The sequence below is a fragment of the Primulina huaijiensis genome, chromosome 3, assembly GCF_012295235.1.
Source record: "Primulina huaijiensis isolate GDHJ02 chromosome 3, ASM1229523v2, whole genome shotgun sequence".
NCBI lineage: Eukaryota > Viridiplantae > Streptophyta > Magnoliopsida > Lamiales > Gesneriaceae > Primulina > Primulina huaijiensis.
Window position 1 is genome coordinate 28,576,651 of NC_133308.1, and position 19,368 is coordinate 28,596,018.

At 34.1% G+C, this 19,368-nt stretch overlaps 3 protein-coding genes, 1 long non-coding RNA gene and 1 pseudogene across 5 annotated transcripts; 2 read left to right on the forward strand and 3 right to left on the reverse strand.

Moving 5' to 3' along the window:
* On the forward strand, positions 1 to 526 carry LOC140972380 (uncharacterized). The gene is made up of 2 exons (XR_012174500.1): positions 1 to 99; positions 215 to 526. It is a non-coding gene; the product is annotated as an uncharacterized lncRNA (long non-coding RNA).
* A 3,181-nt stretch (positions 527 to 3,707) lies between these two features.
* Positions 3,708 to 5,065, reverse strand: LOC140972658 (2-oxoglutarate-dependent dioxygenase DAO-like; annotated as a pseudogene).
* Positions 5,066 to 5,887: 822 nt separating this feature from the next.
* Positions 5,888 to 8,259, reverse strand: LOC140974406 (uncharacterized). Its single transcript, XM_073437840.1, has 5 exons — positions 8,119 to 8,259; positions 7,382 to 7,715; positions 7,083 to 7,299; positions 6,351 to 6,987; positions 5,888 to 6,234 (listed from the first exon to the last, which is right to left on the reverse strand). The coding sequence occupies exons 1-5, from the start codon at positions 8,171 to 8,173 to the stop codon at positions 5,975 to 5,977; spliced, it is 1,503 nt and encodes a 500-aa protein (XP_073293941.1). The 5' UTR covers positions 8,174 to 8,259; the 3' UTR covers positions 5,888 to 5,974.
* A 658-nt stretch (positions 8,260 to 8,917) lies between these two features.
* LOC140974407 (uncharacterized) lies at positions 8,918 to 12,157 on the reverse strand. 2 transcript variants are annotated; one of them, XM_073437842.1, is made up of 6 exons: positions 11,979 to 12,157; positions 11,438 to 11,771; positions 10,691 to 10,836; positions 10,160 to 10,436; positions 9,738 to 10,010; positions 8,918 to 9,653 (listed from the first exon to the last, which is right to left on the reverse strand). In XM_073437842.1, exons 2-6 carry the CDS (start codon positions 11,744 to 11,746, stop codon positions 9,186 to 9,188), a joined length of 1,473 nt encoding a protein of 490 aa, XP_073293943.1. In that variant the 5' UTR covers positions 11,747 to 11,771; positions 11,979 to 12,157; the 3' UTR covers positions 8,918 to 9,185. The 2 variants fall into 2 exon arrangements, with proteins under 2 accessions (XP_073293943.1, XP_073293944.1); XM_073437843.1 differs by having other exon boundaries at positions 11,972 to 12,157.
* Positions 12,158 to 13,565: 1,408 nt separating this feature from the next.
* LOC140974408 (proline dehydrogenase 2, mitochondrial-like) lies at positions 13,566 to 15,399 on the forward strand. The gene is made up of 4 exons (XM_073437844.1): positions 13,566 to 14,185; positions 14,276 to 14,924; positions 14,995 to 15,235; positions 15,349 to 15,399. The coding sequence occupies exons 1-4, from the start codon at positions 13,634 to 13,636 to the stop codon at positions 15,386 to 15,388; spliced, it is 1,482 nt and encodes a 493-aa protein (XP_073293945.1). The 5' UTR covers positions 13,566 to 13,633; the 3' UTR covers positions 15,389 to 15,399.
* The last annotated feature ends 3,969 nt before the right edge of the window (positions 15,400 to 19,368 follow it).

Below are 19,368 nucleotides of genomic sequence, written 5' to 3' on the forward strand. Positions count from 1 at the left end.
TCTATGTGATTGCCTCATTCATCCCTCCTATCTCTTCTCCTTCACTCAAATTTAAGACCCACCCTCCATTCCCAAAATCCCATCATTTAATTCTTCCAGGTTTGTTTCCATTCTCCCCCAGATCAATCAATTACTTCGCGCGCGCGCGCACACACACACACACACACACACATATATATTTATATGGTTTGAATTGCGGTATTAGGTGGTGCAGATTAATTAGCATGGTGATGATGGGGTTGGAGAGGATGTTGGGCAGCTTGAAATCGAGACTCAAGTCCGTGACATTGAAGAAGCCTTACGACAAGATCGAGAAGAGCGAAAGCATGAGGGTCGAAATCAGGAGCCGAAAAGCGCGAAAGCTCATTGAAGAAACACTTAAAGTCGCTGATTCGCCCAAGACAAGAACCTTTAACTTCTAAGCTCATATATATGTACACACACACACGCACACATGTCGTTTCTTACAGTATTGTGTGCTTTTGATGTAAAGCTATCAAATAAGTTCGTGTTCGATGTTCTTACTTTCTTAGTGTCGATAGCTTCTAGCTCGTTTGACGTACGTTGGTCACAATAGACTTACTCTTCAAAAGATAAGGTCGATAATTAATGTGACTTGAGTATCCATGTGCTCGTGCCACATTCTAGTTATTCTTTTTATGTTTTTAAAGCATGTTCTTTACCTATAATTGGTGACAATTGTCTACCTCCAATTTCTTAATTCATACTACAGTTCAAGTATACTTACGCTGATCTAATAATCTATGCCCAAAAATTACAGTACCCCTTACAATACATGATATTAAAATATATGATATTAATTCTGAGAATAATTGTAAGTTCAAGTATTTGTCGTTTAATCAAAAATCGATCACAGATTATAGGAAAAGTGGATTTGCTCAATGTACATCATGAGTTCATTCACTGCTTTAGCATATTTCAGAACAACATCCTGGCCTGTTGATAATAGCATCTTAGAAAGATTGATCACAAGTCATAGAACTCTAATTAAGGTAGTTTCAACACAAACAATGGCTTCCTTCCATGCACGTTCATCGTCACTTTATTATTTCCTATTTTCAAATTTTCCGATGATTTATCTTTTATTGCAAATGAATCAAATTATTTATATCGGGAAAAATTATTAGCGTGGGTTGAAAAAATAAATTTTATTTACTACGTCTACAAAATTTGTATCGGTAAAAAAAATTCCATAGACTGTGACAAATTAATTTCATTGCTTAGAATTTGTAAAAAAAAATATTGAAAGGAGACAAAAAAAGTGAAATTAAGGTGGAGAAAAAGTTGGGGACTTTCAGAATCATTGAGTGGCAAATGAAGGCAATCAGAACCAAACAAATCAAAGTTGGCTGTGATGCAGAAGAAACGCAAAGCATGTGATGAATGAATTAGCTCGATATAGTTTAAAGAATCGTAGATATTTTGTGTTTTCAAATGTGATTTTGTTTGTTTATTACCAAAGATGTATTTAAGGATTTATCGATTCTCTAATGCAAATTATTTTAATAAAAAAAATTGGATGTGATGCTAGAGAGTACGTATATCCATATTCGTGTATATATTTAAATTATAATAATTCGTTATGTATAGAATTTTAGTGGAAATAAATTTCTATAGTATTTTATAATGTTTGAGGATATTAGAATAATTTTATGAGCTGTCACACCATAAATTTTTCCGCTTTTGCCATAAAATCATATTTAATCTGTAGATTTCAGTTCGTGTATTTAATTTATTGGTAATTTCAATATTTTAAACCATTTTTTTAATTTTTTTTTTCAACTATTAAACTGCTAGAGGGATAGGATACTTACCCTTAATTCATTTATCTTCTCTCATTTTAGATTAAAAAAATCATTATTAAATCAAATATTTGAAAAATAAAAATATATAGTATATATAAGCAACACATAATTTTTGTACATCATATTTTACACACATCATGTTTGTTGTAACACTTGTTATTATAACGATCCCACCCAAAAAGGGTAAAAGAGAGTCAAAAATATATATGATTGTATTTGAATTGATGGATTTTAAATTTATAGATTTCAAATATATTTTTGTAGTTTTAGATAAATAAGATTATAAATTTCAAATTCATTCATACTTGTTTATAAACTTTATATAATGTTTAATGTTAATTACGATGAATTTCAAGTTCACCGAATAATGAATCTATTTGAAATTCATTATATTTTATAAATGGAGAGTTTCAAAGTACGTATTACACAATCTCCAAATGATTTTTTGGGGGAAAAAAAAGAATAGATCTTTCATTTTTTTATTATATATCCTATTTTGACACCTGTTTTTTTTTTTAGAAACAGAAATTAATTGTCATAAAACAAATTTTTAACAAAAATATCTTTCTTATCGACTCTACTATCTATTATTTTATATATATAAAATAGTCCATTAATGGTATTATTGAATGTGAATAAAAGTACCCCCGTCACTTTTTAATTAAAAATTATAACTTAAATTTATTTAATTATCTTATAGATATGGCATATCATTCATGATTTATTTAAATTTAATCCCTTAATTAATGTTTGTTTTATTCAAATTAAGCATTCCTGGATAAGATATTCAGTGTATATATTGTTAAAACAACCTCAAAGCGACAAAATATCTATAATAAATTTATATCGATGACACTGTATTGACACGATTAATATTGCTTTTGACGTGTACATTTTGACATTAATTTTACCTTAATTTAATCAACATTTTTTGAAAACGAATACTTTCATAAATTTTTACATGATAAAAAACGAAAACTATTTTTATTCTAAAGATCATGTCGTTATCAAAAACTATAATTGATGATAACAATGTATCCTATCAATATTTATCTTAATAAATGTATTTCTTGCAATTCATGAAAACCGAATCAGTGTACTTGACTCTCAAAATAATTGTATGATCAAGAGTTTATCATTTTACCTAAAATAAAAGTACAACGGACAGTAATAGTTCCACTCAAATTTTTTTAAGTTGTAGAAACAAACATTTTATGAAAATAAATTTTCCTCGATTACTTTTGAAAAATTAGTCTTGAGATGAATATAAAAATTTATTACAATTTTAGTTAATTCCTAACGATTACCTTAAAGTTTATGAAAATAAATTTTACTTGATTACATGTAAGTTATATGATCGTAATTTATTTTAATTAATTTGAAATAATATTAATTATTTTAGTTCTCAACATAATAAATATTTGTTTATGACGCGTAATCAAATAAATGCATATAGAAACGAAACGGAAGAATAAATATAAAATATATATTCCGTCAAATTAATCGGGACGAAAATGCGTGAAAGAAAAATTAATATCGTTTAAATTTGGCATGTTTTTCGACTATATTTGTCAAAAGAAAACTTAAATATAATCAATAATTTTTAAATAAATCAAGTAAAGAGAATGTTATCGCCAAATTATAAATAAAAAATATTAGAAGGTGTTTTCCTCCATTATTGATTATTTTGGTGTTAATACACCAAAATTATTTTAAAATATAGCCTAACATATTGACAAATTCAATTTTCTCAAATATTAATTTTGTTTGAGTTGATATTATAGTTAAAAAATTCTTTAATAAATAAAGATATAATATGTGAGAATTCAAAGATAATCTACTTTTCATCAAATATCATAGACAAGAATTTGCTCAAAGATTTTATATGCTTACAGCTGCAATGTCTCCAAGATTGACGAGAAGCGTTCCCGGAAAGGGGTCGATCGCCACGAAAGTACCAGACTTCTTCTTTACTTCAAGGCCACTAATTATTTCATCATCCTGCAGAATAGTTAAAAATCTAGAATCCGTGTGCACTTGTACTCCTGGCGAACCCACGGTTTCAGGGGCGAAGGTGTATTTATTGATCCTGAACTGGCAAATCCACTTTTCGAAGGAAATGGCACTCAGCCCCAACCCTTCTCCCATTTTTTGCCCAATGTACATCATGAGTTCATTCACTGCTTTAGCATATTTCAGAACAACAGCCCTTTTGATAATAGCATCTTAGAAAGATTGATCACAAGTACATAGAACTCTACTTAAGGTTGTTTGAAAAGAAACAATGGCTTCCTTCCATGCATGCATGTTTATCGTCACAGTCGGTTCCGCTAAGACGGTTGTGTAACTATACTGCCTTTTTTTTTTTTATGGAATATCAGCCATTTCACGGCTGTTGCGTCCAGGAACGGAACGGTGATTTTGCGGCTGTCTAAGAAAGGGAACCGTGATTTCACAGCCATCACGGTTGTTGCGGGATGTTTTATACATTTTTCCAAGTTTTTTCATTTTTCTAAAAAAAATATTTCATTAAAATAACCACGACCATTCGGCAAAATGTCAAAAGAACTCGAACAGCAGCCTCCACAACGTCCTCGGCCAAGGTGAAGGCGAACCATGCTTCCATGTCAATGGATCCTAGACATGGAAAAAGTGGAAATCTAACAAGATTAATCTAATTCATAATAAGGTGATTGCAGCTGTTGAAATGGAAAGAGATTGAACTTGCAGATAAGGAAATGATCCAACCTCTGGTGAGGAGTTGCATCCAACATACATGGATGATGGAACATAAGGAATCGACGGCTTCGTATTCCCCATGTTATAAAGCCCTAAAGCTTCGTAAAGGGGATTGCTTTGCGAAGGAGCCATGCACCCGCTCCCCGCGATCACATCCACTTTCCTCCTCTTGATTTCCTCCGGCAATTCCAGAAGTGATTTCACCACCACCTTCATCTCGGACATCAGAGATCCCGACAGAATCCCGTCGAAATTTAAGATTCTGAAGCATTCCCTATCATCGCACGCCCCTATAAGCTTGGATAACTGGCCCGGGAAGTCTTGGATATGGATCGCAGGGACGGATGCCACCATTACGCTGAAAATGCTTGGCTTTACTTGCAGTAGCTGGAAGATGGAGTCGAAATTTGCTTCAACCAGTTCGGTCTCGGAGTGTGATTAAACTAAACAATATATTGATTTCGGAATCTAGCGCAGACAGCATTTTTAGTCTCTCGCATTGGTCAGCTTCATCAAGGAATGTCAATTTCAACAAGATGGAAATTCAAAAACGACGTTTGTTTGAACATAAATTTAAAATTCAAAATTTTTATTTTTTTTTACTTGTTTGGCAAAATTATTTTAAAGAAATTTGACAGTTAAAAAAGAATGTGTCATTTTTCAAAATGAATATTTTACAATAATTTTCCGTATTTCAATCGAAACAAGAAAATGATATTAGTTGACATGCCTAAAATTGTTGTGATGTTCTAGGTGATATCGGTTAAAAATGATCCCAAGATGAATTCTAAAAGGCACATCCGATGTCTTATATTCGATTATACGAAGACTATGAACGTGATTTCATCTTATTGCATGAGAAATAATATATAGGAATTCCAGAGAAGAAAAATGAGTTTGATTTGTGTATTTGGAGAATAGTTAAAGGCCGTTTTATTAAGATTGTAACTTGGACCTAACTCAACCCCAAAAACTAGCTCAAGGGGGAGGATTGTCCAAGCCCATATATGCAAGTCCCAGGTATTTTATCCAACCGATGTGGGACAATTAACACACCCCTCTCACACCCAGGAATGAACATCTGGAGCGTGAATTTTACAAATCACCCAACTATGGGCAGAACGGGTGGTACAACACATAACGGTGGAACCTGAGCTCTGATACCATATTAAGATTGGAACTTGGACTTAACTCAACCCCAAAAGCTAGCTCAAGGGGGGAGGATTGTCCAAGCCTATATATGCAAGTCCCAGGTATTTTATCCGACCGACGTGGGACAACTAACACGTTTTGTGTAAACTATTCGATTGAACACAAAAGAATCCAAAAGTAGCCACTATAGTATTAAGGCAAATATGCAGCACCAAACAAAATCTTACAATGGAGCAATACGCGCATTTTAGTTGAGTTCATAAAAGAACTGGCCGGGGAATACTAGCCAATGATGCTTGCATTTTGTCCTCTGAAAACGATAAATCAACGAGAGATCCCTGCAGATACTTCTCATAAGATGTTAAATCGAAATGACCATGTCCACACATCGCCATGACAATGACTTTGGATTCGCCCGTGTCTCTGCAGTGCAGAGCTTCTCTTATGGTCGCAGCTATGGCATGAGCTGGTTCTGGTGCTGCTATCAACCCCTCACTCCTAGCAAATTTTATGGCACCTAAAGATACAGAAACACAAGAATTAATATGTTATAGAATCATACATATAATTCACGTTCACCTCACAGGTCAAGTTCAAACTTTGTATTCTAGTGTGTACGAAAGAGGAACATACCTTCGAAACATTCAGTCTGAGGCATTGATGTCACTTCCATAAAACCCAACTCATACACATGCGAAACCAATGGAGACATGCCATGGTACCGAAGACCCCCAGCATGAATCGGGTCGGGTACAAAATCGTGCCCGAGTGTATGCATCTTCATCAAAGGAGTCATCCCTGCTGTATCACCGTAATCATAAGCATACACGCCTTTCGTCAATGAGGGGCAGGCTTCCGGTTCAACGGCTCTGATAACAGGATCAATCTTCCCACTAAGCTTCTCTCGAATGAATGGAAAAACGAGCCCTGCAAAGTTTGATCCACCCCCTGTGCAACCAATAATCACATCCGGTGTCTCCCCAAAAGCCTCAAGCTGTTTGATGCACTCTTCGCCTATAACAGTTTGATGAAGAAGTACGTGATTGAGTACACTGCCTAAGCAGTATTTTGTGTCAGCATTTGCAGCAGCAATCTCCACTGCCTCAGAAATTGCTATTCCTAAACTCCCAGGGCTCGACGGATCCTTTTCAAGTACTCTCTGACCTGATTTCGTGAGGCCAGAAGGCGAAGGATGAACCTTGGCACCCCAAGTTTCCATCATCAGTTTACGATATGGTTTTTGATCATAAGACGTGCGGACTTGCCACACCTGCAGCAGTAAACAAACATTAACACTGTCCCTAGTGCTACAACGACAAAGGAGCAACGACCACAACAGAAATAACAAGTAGAAAAGTACATTACTTCACAATTAAGCCCAAATAAGGCACAAGCAAAGGCAAGAGAACTCCCCCATTGTCCAGCGCCAGTTTCGGTAACCACATTCTTGACACCTTGCTGCGCATTATACCAGACTTGAGGGACCGCTGTGTTTGCTTTATGCGAGCCAGCTGGGCTAACGCCTTCGTATTTGTAGTAGATTCTGGCAGGTGTATTGAGTAGTTTTTCCAATCTCTTGGCTCTGGATTAACATAACAAGCATAAGATTTTCCTCAACGAGTTGAGCATAATATAATACATCACATTCAAACAAGTAGACCAACCTGATCAAAGGAGTTGGACGCCAAAGCCTATACACGTCTAAAACTTCTTCCGGGATGTCTATAAACCGGTCATTTGTGGCCTCTTGTTTGATTAATTCATCAGGGAATAAAGGTAACAAGTCCTCGGGTTTCACCTGTTCAAAAGTCTTTGGATGCAGATAAGGAGGTGGTTTTACTGGTAAATCTGCTGTTAGATTGTACCACTGCTTCGGAATTTCGATTGCCTTGGAGTTAACCGAGTACAGTGCTTCAGCTCCGAATTTGGAACCGGATGAAAGGTTCAAGTAAAATGGCTTTTTCCTCAATGAAAAATGCCCCAGCCAATTCTCTTTCCCTGCATAACATATTCATAGAACTATTAATAGTAATTATTAGTTCCCAAGCACGTATATTACTAACAATTAATAAGAGAAATTTAAATTAGTGATATGGAAATCAAAGAGAAAATGACGAATCTTGCCATAAAAATACTAAATAGTGAAATGGATGAGTATCCATGGACTCCCTGTCAAGAAGAGGGGACCTTTTTTTTCAACAAGGGGAAATATGGAAAGAATTCATGCTGCTCCTTCGAATCATATATGAATCTGTTATTCGTAAATCGTGACTAAAGAACTCGAAATTTATCGATAAAGACTGTTTCTAATTAGTTGTAATACTACAGATATCAGTTCTTTACTTACACAAACACGCTAGATAACTTGCATACAGAAGCCAAAAAGATAGATAGAAGTCACCTTTGAGGCAAAATGGGGGGCAGACAGCCTGAGAAAGTAGACCGGATTGTGCCATTTCCGAGGTTTAATTTAATTTGAAGTGCTCCTTGGAGTTGTGGGTGAAGGTGGGAAGTAGGAATTAAGTTGGCAAGTTGTTAATTATAATGGTGTTGAAAATTAATATTTTAATATTGAATATTTGAAAATTAATGTTGAATATTTGAAAATTAAATGTTGAATATTGAAATTTGTGTGTGATGACGAAGGTAATGATGTAATTTATTTTTAGATTATTTGTAAAAATTTTCTATAAATAGATATCTCATTTGTGAAGAAAATCACAATTGAGTTGAGAGAAAAATATTATAAAGTGTGTAGTGTGATAATTTTGAGAGTTTGAGATTTTTATTTTTTACCGTAAATTTTTACTTTTTCACGATAAATTGCAGCATTTTATTGCATTATTTAATCAATTATTGCTTTTGTAACGGACGTCTGAATTTAATGTACTGGCTTTCTTTGACCTAAAAAATTCAATAATAGTGAGTTTATATGCTTTTGGGCGACCCATTCTAAAAAAACCTGCCCTAATGTCAAAGGTTTTAGATTTAGCACGGCATATCGTTGACATATCTGCTGCGTCAGAAAGCCAGTTGGAAGAAATCTCTCGTGCATATCTCCGATAGTTATCCTGGCGATTTTGCATCCTTTCATTATTTGCCAAACTTTTTGCTTTTCAAATAAGAAATAGATATTATAATTAATAGAATCTCACTACCAAAGTTCATCAGATTTCTGAAGAAAACAATGAAGCCAGGTGTGGAAACCCATAAATACAGTTTTATTTATTGAACCAGAATAACAAGAGGAAACACAAGCTCTGTCCAAAGTTCATGGGAAACAGCTAATGATTTATTGCTAGCTTGCTAATTTGTTATAGCTTCCCTAGTCAGTCGGTAAGCAAAGAAAGTCTGTCATTTTATTACTCAAAAAAGCTTCAAAACTAACGGGTCGAAGTTGAAAACACACTTCATTCCTGATCAGATGCAGTTAATCACCCACCGAAAATCTAATAATTGTAGCTTCTGTTACAGCTTAAGAAATGCTTTAATGATCCCCATCATTTCACTTCCAGGAAACCTCCCGAGACATCCTCTTGCTGCAGCCAACTCGTCAAATTCGAGCACCGCGTCACCACTGAAAACTCGATCTTGTTTCTTTTCTTGACTTTGATATTTATCTACCATCTCTTCACCAGATGCTACGATTGGAAGTGGAAATGGGTCGAGAGAAGTTTCCAAGACATGCGATTCCCCACCCACAGCACCAACAAAGTCTTTCAATCGACATAATGTAAAAGGGACTGGTTCAAAGCTGTGGTCGCCATATTCAACTGGCGTAGAGTGGTCACCGGTGACACATACGTAGTATTGGAATGCCCCACTTGACTCTGCTTGCCAAAGGAGCTTAGCTAGCTGGCCTATAGCTCTATCAACAGCTTCCAATCCTTTGACTTTGAAAATGCTCGCTTTATCATGACCTGCATCGTCTATCGCCTGCAATTACATAATTTAAGCTGAATTACAGAAAAAAAGTTAAAGTCTGAATAGATAAAAGATAAAAGATTTGTATATCACCACCTTAATGTGAAGAAATCCAAAATCATAGCCATTAGATCGGCCAGGTTCATGCTCTTTTTCACCAGGCACAAAAACATTGGGGCATAACTGCTGAGGAGCTGAGAGGGCATTGGCTATGGCAGTTGCCTTGGATGTTAACAGGGTTCTGTAGTCACCAGTGGCTCCAGGAGCTTCCAGAATATCGATACCAAGGGATAAACCCAACCCAGCAATAATTTTAGTCGGAGCAACCATGCATGGCCATAAACCATGTATCTTTTCGAATGGAGGAACCTAAAATACATAATAGTGAAAACATAAGTAGTTTATCGGCATCTCAGAAGATAAACTAAATGAATTCCCACAAACAATTTAAAAACAATATGATATTTATATTTTTCAGGAGAGAGGAAGTGAGATTACCTAATTCGCAAAAGAATTACCTCTATTCGAATACCACAACCTCGTAAAAGAACGACATTTGCAATATTCTTTCCTTCAGCAACCCTTCTTGCGTTCAGAGGGTGAGCAACCAAAATGCAAGATATTTCCCGGGATAACTCATTAACAACTGCAGCTGTGTTTTTTGCTTCATCAGAATCATCCAGTGGTTGAGCTTCTAAAAGTAGGCGGTTATCCTTCAATGGATCCGTTCCTGATATATTTCCACTTAATTTTGGTCCTTTTACAACCACCCCACATCTATGCTCTGTTGCATACCTTAAAAATCCATTTAATCATGTACTTTATCAGTTTAACTTGGCAAGATAGTAGACACAACTTGAAATCTATGTTCAAATTGAATACTTCGAAGTTGCGATAACATGAGTGAACACCTTAGGTTAGTGAACCCATGGTCACTCATTCAAGCCCTCACTTGCTTTTGGATTGTAGGCTAGAACCCAAGAAAGAAGCATGCACTGTTCCTATGAATAACAGTGTCGAAAATGTAAGAAAATTGGAAAAACGTGCACCTGACTCTAACTTCATACTGAGGAAAAGAGGGAAGCTTCATTCCATCCAACGCTGCACAAAGAATCGGTCCTTCTTCTTCAAAATGCCTATCAGCCCTCCGGCTAGTAACTACTCCAGTTTTCTCGTCCAGGGTAGCAAAGTTTGACTGAGTATAAATAAAAGTCAGTACCGAGCACCGACAACTGTAATCAAACTCGTTCAGAAGTATCAAGAAAACAAAATTTTACAATACAGTTGGGTATAAGTATTTTCCATTTAAAGAAACGCATACAAAGTAGCAAAGATTCAGGGGCATTCATGCTCGAATAGCTGATTATCAGGTGTATAAAGCATTCTAGTTTTTGCAGTATGAAAGAAAATGAACTGATTAAGAATGGAAAAATAAGCATCTTATTCTAAACCCAATCCTTTTTCTCAAGAGAGACAACTTCAATTACTAGCTTAGACGAATTTCTTTACAACTACTGATGGGACAATTACGGTCTCTTGAACATGCTGAGAACTGAACACAAGAAAAGAAAATTCCGCCACATAAAACTCCAGTAATGTTAAAGCCAGAGTTGAAATAAAATTGATACGTTAGCAAAATCACCATTTTAGACCTTCACACAAACATCATCCGAAATAGTTAGGCAGCACACATGAACTAATCAATGCCATGATAAAGTCCAAGAAATAGTGAAAGTTAATAACAAGAAACTGAAAACACAGCGCAACAGGATGATGATCAAAGAACAAGCACCTACTTTAAATGCGATGTCTCCAGGAGACATTGCCAGTCCAGCGCCCATTGACTCAAATGCACCTCGCCCTCGATAATAAACACGAGGGTCATAACCCAATAAAGATAGATGTGCGGTATCACTTCCACAAGCCAAACCAACTTCAACAGGATCCATTAAACCATTTATTCCAGCTGAAGCTATGGCGTCCAAGTTAGGTACATTAGCTGCTTGCAGAGGAGTCCTGTAGCCTAAACTTGGCAGCGACACATCTCCCAATCCATCAATTAGGACAAAAGCCACCCTTCTCTTTGGCTCCTCTGAGTTAACCATTCCTATGTGCTATGATACTAAAAGCCTGAAACTGACACAAGCAATTAGAGAGAAAATATATCAAATCCACTTATCCATGGATAAACGAATCAGGAAAACGTCTCTCGATAGGCTCTCTTTCAGAAAATATAAAGCAATTTTTGCCTCGACGATCATATTGAACACTGCAACGGTGGCTCCTGAGATGCAGGGGAATAATTAAACTGATTTACAAGCAAAGGTAACAGATTACACAATCTTCTGAATTTCGTTCTTCTACAGGCTGGCCTATCAATCTGTAATCCGAGTATTATGCAGAAATCTGAAAAGATCTTATGAGGATTCGATCGCGGCAGCGAGTAGGTTTTCGGCTGCCGGCGGTGAAGCAGAATACTCTATTAATTAATTACAAAAGACCTATTGAAGAGAATTTCTATCACGATATATAAATATAGAGTGAATCTCGTGTGTGACCGGGTTAATATGTGAGATGAGTCAATCCTACCCATATTCACAATAAAAAATAATATTCTTAGTATAAAAAGTAATATTTTTTCATGGATGACCCAAATAAGAGATTCGTCTCACAAATACGACCCGTGAGACCGTCTCACACAAGTTTTTGTCATACACAATATAATAATTTCTAGATTGAGTTTTAAAAAAGATTTGGGACCAATATTTTAAATGTATTTTTTACTTGAAAGAATATTATTTTATGTTTGTATAGATTAATTTCAATTATTTACAAATATGATATGATATGATATAATTTTGCTGGTAAAACAATTTTTACTATCAAAAATCACTCAAGCAATTCACATAAATTTCAAAGATTTTTTAAAAATATATTTATTAACACGTAATACTTAATTTTCATTAATCGGAATAAACTATCAACGTCGAAGTTGGAATACACATGCCTAGTTATCTAAACCGAACACGGTGATGGGACATGATCCTCGTGCGTTTTATCGACAACCTTTCAAAGTCAAATTTCCCAAAAACTAAATGCTTCACAACTTTCGATATATATAATAATAAATAATAAAATAGTGTGGGACTATTTGCCAAATATATGGTCGGAACTTGGTAATATCTTTTATGTTCAACCTATTTTTAAATAATCACTGGAATTCACAGAAAACTGGATGGATGAGACGTAGTGCCCATTCTTAAATGTGAGTGCTGACGGTGCATTATCATCTCATTATCTTTCGGGCTTGTGTAATCCATATTTTAAATATTTAATTTAATAGTTCTGCTATCAATTTTAATATGGTTGTTAAAAAAAGTTTAAAGGTTGGTTTAAATTTAAAAATTATTTTAAAAGGTAAATATATTATATATAATTAGATAAATAAAAAATAAATAAAAACAGACTTTATCCTATAACATGAGGTGTTTCAAAACTGAAAGAGTGACGGCAAACATGATTAGTATTCTTATTTTCTTAATTAATTTACAATTGTTATATAGATATAAATCACATATTCAGTTTATCGTTTATATTTTATCTGATATCAGAATCACAAGTTTGAAACGGATTTTTAAGTTCGAAATCTAATTATAACAAACATTTTCTCCAACTCAAAAAAAATCACAAAGTCAAATCAAATAGGTTTTAGAAAAATGAAATTTAGTTATAAGGAACACACTAACAACTTATAAACATGTAATTTTACTATTTTAGTATTTATAATTCCAATTACAAAGCCAAAAAATAAAAATAAATAATCGAAAAATTAAGTAACGCCAATGATCTCAATTTTGCCATTACACTGTACTATTGAGTAACGCCAATGATCTCAATTTTCTATAAATAACCAATAATGCCTATTTATTTATCCTTAATCTCTCCAGAAACAAGAACCGCATAGCTCCCTTAACCACTAGTGTTCTTCGATCATGACCACCCGTAGCGTCCACCCAAAGGTTCTCCACGCGCTCCCCTCCTTCTTCCGCCGCCTCAACTCCGCCGCGCAGTCCTCCATCTCCGCCGTCCCCGCGTTCAACCTCAAGCCGGAAACCACCGCCTCCAAACAGGACACGATCACCCACACCGACCCATGCGACAGAGCAATCAATATCGATGATTCCGATAAGATTTTCTCGACGGTCTCCACCTCAAAGCTGATCAAATCATCGATCATTCTTCACATGGCCGCGATTGAGCCTATGGTCGATTTCGGCATGTGGGTTCTGAATTCGAAGCTCATGGGGTCTCCCCCGGTGAAGAAAATCGTGTTCGAAGCAATCGAACATTCGTTTTACGATCATTTCTGCGCGGGGAAAGGTTTGAAGGAGGTGGGAGGAACTGTGGAGAGACTTTGGGATTCTGGACTTAGAGCTATGCTGGATTATGGTTTGGAACACGCAACCAGTAACGAGGATTGTGATCGGAATTTGGAGCAATTTTTTCTAACAGTTGAATCTGCTAAATCGCACCCTGGTTCTTCTGTAAGTTTTGATCAACTTTCTTGAATTGAGATTGGTTAATTTCTGTTATCCAAGAATCAGGATATTTATACAAGAAGAGTTTCAATCCAGGTTAGTTTTATTGTGTTGAAGATTACAGCAATTTGTCCTCCTAGTTTGCTCAAGAGGGTGAGTGATCTATTAAGATGGGAACACAAGGATAAATCCTTGCATCTTCCATGGAAGCTCAAAACTTTACCCCTTTTTTCGGATTCGAGCCCGTTTTATCACACTCCGAGGAGCCCAGAGCCTCTAACTCCAGAAGAAGAAAGCAATCTCCGGTTAGCCCACGAAAGATTAACCAAACTTTGCATCAAATGTATAGAAGCAAATGTGCCTCTGCTAATTGATGCGGAGGATACCTCCATTCAACCGGGGATAGACTACTTATCCTACTCTGCAGCGACAGAATACCGTAAAAATGACGATGGCCCTTTAATTTTCAACACGGTTCAGGCTTATTTGAGAGATTCGAAAGAGAGATTGGTCGTAGCTAAGAAATCTGCCGATGTGATGGGAGTGTCTGTCGGGTTTAAATTGGTGAGGGGCGCATACTTATCGACTGAGAGACAATTGGCTTCTTCTTTGGGAGTCAAGTCTCCAATCCATGACACTATACAGCAAACTCATGCCTGTTACAACGATTGTGCTGCTTTTATGCTTCAAGAAATCTGCAATGGATCCGGTTCAGTCGTGCTGGCTACTCATAATGTTGAATCAGGTATACATTTTACAGAAGAACAATTTAAGTTTTCATGGCGATGGTATGTAATGAGGTTCTTTGAATGTAGGAAAACTTGCCGCTTCTAAGGCGATCGATCTCAGACTTGAAAAGGGTAGCCAAAATCTGCAATTCGGCCAACTTTATGGAATGGCAGATGCCCTCTCTTTTGGTTTGAGAAATGCAGGTTTTAGAGTAAGCAAGTATTTGCCCTTTGGGCCTATTGAGCAGATTATGCCTTATCTGTTGAGAAGAGCTGAAGAAAACAGAGGTTTATTATCTACTTCATCTCTTGACAGACAACTTATGAGGTATCAATCAAACTTTGATCACCCTAGTTTATTCGAATTACATTCGAAAAATATAGCATTATTCTTGAATCCGAATGAGTTCTAATGATTCTCGATTCTCTTTTTCTTTGCAGGAAGGAATTGATTCGGAGATTAACGCCTAGATTTTCTTGACATTTTGAAACGATCCAAGAATCTGATCGTAGTATTTGTACATAGATTTGAGACTGAAACACAAAATGGTCAATGAAAATTTGATGTACATGAGAAAAAGAAGAAGAAAAGTTGTATTTTTTATAATGGGATAATGTCATATTGTTTCTTGATATTATCCTTTTTAGTTTCCTTTACCGTGTGCATAGCAAAATGATCATTTCAATAACTTCTCTTTTTATATAAAGAAATTGGTATATGATTATCTATATATGATCGTTTTATTTGCTGCCCGTTAGATTCACACAATTTATTTACATAATTGGTTCGAACTCTATTAAATTTTATGTTTAAGGGATTTTTGACAGAGTAGTTTGGCTTGTGTCCGGATATATTATCAATGTCATAGCATCAATTTTGGACACAATTCAATGATGTTTGAGTGTTTCGTCCACAATCCAACAAAAAAAACTAAAAGTATTTGAAAAAATCAACTTAATTACGAAAAATCAAAAGAAACCAAATTATAAGTCGAATTTACAAAATTTCAAATCACAAACATTACAAATTATCATGTCTTAGTGCACCATTTTGGACGCCAAGGAACCCAAGAATCTTGGAGAAGCAGAGATGGAGCCAAGGGGAGGTGGTCCCCTTAATCCTCCTATTTCATAAAGAATTCTCCGTCCCTTTTAATTTATTCAAAACCCTCCACACACCATAAATAAATTCTTAAATACGAGCTTCTTTAATTTAATAATTCAATTTTCTTAAATAAAACTACCACCCAAGATACAATTGTTGGACAAAAACTAATATTTATTTTAATAGTATTTTGAACAATTTTAATAATGAAATTTCACATTTTCTAGCAAGTACGCATAATGTCATGGTGTCTTTATTCAAGCCCATCATTCAGTTACTTGCCGTGCTTTAATTGTCCACTCGGGTTTGAGGAAGACATCCACCAAGTTTTACATGGATCATAAAGTAACCTTTTAGTTCGTTTTTCAGTCCCAGAATAAAAACAAATATTATCATATTATTTTCGATTTTCTTCTTTAAAAATATAAATTTCTACACTCGTATTTTGATTTTACCTGTTTATTATAGTGTAATATTTTAGTTAATGTAATATCTCTTTTAAGTGTTTGAAAAAATATCAATCTTAATATTAATTCCTCAATACAAGTGTAATATTTATGAAATATAAAATTTGATAAGCACTGTATAAAAAAAATATAGGCCTATATCAATTTCTAATATGGTTAGAGGGTTGATAATTCTTTATTTTGGTCAATATGTCTCTAGTAATATGAGCTTTTATATCAAACAATCGAAATGAAGTGAAGATAAAATCTACATGGCTGACCACAAATGCAAATATATAATTGGATTGGGACACTGTTATTGGACTTTGATTATTTCCGATTGGGCTTTTGTCAATTCTGTGTTTACATAAATATACTACATGTAAACATTTGGACGATTTGACAACAATCAATTCCCAATTCACAACAAATTAATCAATTAATAATAAAATCAATAGGTTGCATATAATCGAATATATTTTTGTTGTTTAGATAAATAAGATTATAAATTTTAAAATTCACTCATTATATTTTTAAATTATAGTATTTCATGTTAATTACGATGAATTTCAAGTTCACTAATTGATGAAATCATTTGAAATTTGTTCTACTTTATTTATTAATGCGTAATTAAATAAGGTATTGATTTTAAGATTTGATCTATTGTTTCGTTGTAAATAATAAAACTATAATCGAAATATGTGGATTTCAAATTCATCTCTTCAAGTGGAACCCGATGCAATTATCTAAACTTGCTTCTATATCATAAAAAAGAATTAGATATATCGATACACGACGAGAATCGGATACGCTAATGTCTATATGTTTTTATATATTCACTGGAAATTCCCTATGCTACTTCCAAGTAGTTTACTGAAGTGCGCTGGAAATTACCAAGTCAATTCAAGAAAACGAGACGTTGAATTTTTGTAACAGGAAAGACCGACATTTAATATTTCAATTCAAGAAAATTTCACACATAAAATTTGTATACTTTATAATATTATAAAATCAAAAATTTTTCCCTGTCTCCCATTGGTAAGGGTGTGACATATATATATGCATGTATTCTTCGATGCTCCAATAAAATCAATACTATCAAAGACTAAGACATATTTTTATTTGCGATAATCTTCTTTAGCGTACAATGGAGATCCATTAAGACAAGAATCTGACTGAGGTAGGACATGGCATGTTAATATTTTATCGGGCTAATTTTTAATTAAGAAAAGGTTGATCAAATTATAATCGAATAATGAATATAAATTTTAAAAAACATTCCACATAATATATTTGTCGTGTTTTGATAATTGAATTGAATAAAAGGATGATTGTTGCCAAATTCGAGTTTCATGGGAACCAGCTCATGATGATTTGTTCCATTGATTGCAATCTTATCCTCATTTCCACATATATTATATTAACAATTGTACAGTCAGCGTGAGCTCGATTCGCAAAGGTTTTACTAATTATTTTTTACAAAATTTAGTCGTATGTAATAATATTTTAATATTTATGATTAAAATTATCAAAAAAATTAAATATACATTATTTTTGTTGGTGGGAAAATTATAATTTATAAGTATACAATACACATAAAAATATATATGTGTGTGTGTGTTAATAGGTTTATAACTTAAATTATAGATGATGAATTTGAGTAATTTTTAGAATAAATAATATTTTAAAACTAAAAATCACCTATCTATTATATATTTTAAAAAATAGACTAAAAATTGAACTTACCAATTTATTTAGAACAAATACATAATAGAATATGGGTTATATGGCCCTTCTTTTGAAAATTCCACCATCAATGTGGACAGGAAACAAATTATATGCATGATCAATTGATCACATATTTTATTTTATACCATTTAACTTCTGGATGAGTCTGTCATATAAGGTTTGTCTAGTGTGATTTATTTGGTTGACGCGATTTGTAAGCTAATGTATTCAACCCAAGAGTTTATCCAGTTTACACCTACGAGCAGCGGTTATGAATTTCCCCTGTTAAAAAAAAAAACATACGACCAAATTTAACATTTTCTCAATATTTTTCTTAGGCCTCTTCGAGTCAATATTTTCCAGAATCTGCCATCGCAATCGTGGATATTAACTAAGATATTTCATAACCAAACACATATATATTATTATTATTTTAATTAAATTATATTCCTTAAAAAAATATTAGGTTAAATTCGTGNTAACACATATATGTTATTATAATAATTATTATTTTAATAAAATTATATTCCTTAAAAAAATATTAGGTTAAATTGGTGAAACGCGTGTATATATAAAAAAAACCATTTTGAATATAATATTATGCATAAATTTCGAGAATTTTGTTTAGTAAAATAAAATAACATTTTCGAGGAAGCGTGTAATTTCTCCCAACGGTGTAGAATTAATTAAGCAAAACGGGTATCACATTATTTTGGGGGATAAAACAGGAACTGTAAGCTGTATTTCAAATGGATTTCGTTAATTGAAAGGTTATTATAGTATTAAAAAAAAAATCGGACGAATGTTAAATTTGGGAAGGGCTGCGGTGATTGATCAGTGGGGCACGAGGCGCCCATGCACGCATGCATGCAGGCAGGTAAATGGATCCACAAAAATAAATTATAGGCTAATTTTTTGAGAAAATTAATAACCCTGAATTCTCATTTTATTAAAAATATCGAAACACTCCGATCCGAATGGATCAAATAGATTCGAAATTCATAACTTCAAGTCCATCGTTCATCCATCCGAACGAAACCAAAAAGATTTTTTAATCAAGAGTCAAAAGACCAGTATTACGAGTGAACCCCGAGGAAGATATTTTTCTCTATTTGACACTAAACAGAATAATTTTATGCCTAGTCATTCAAAATCCTCGGTTCTAGGCTTTATATAATATAT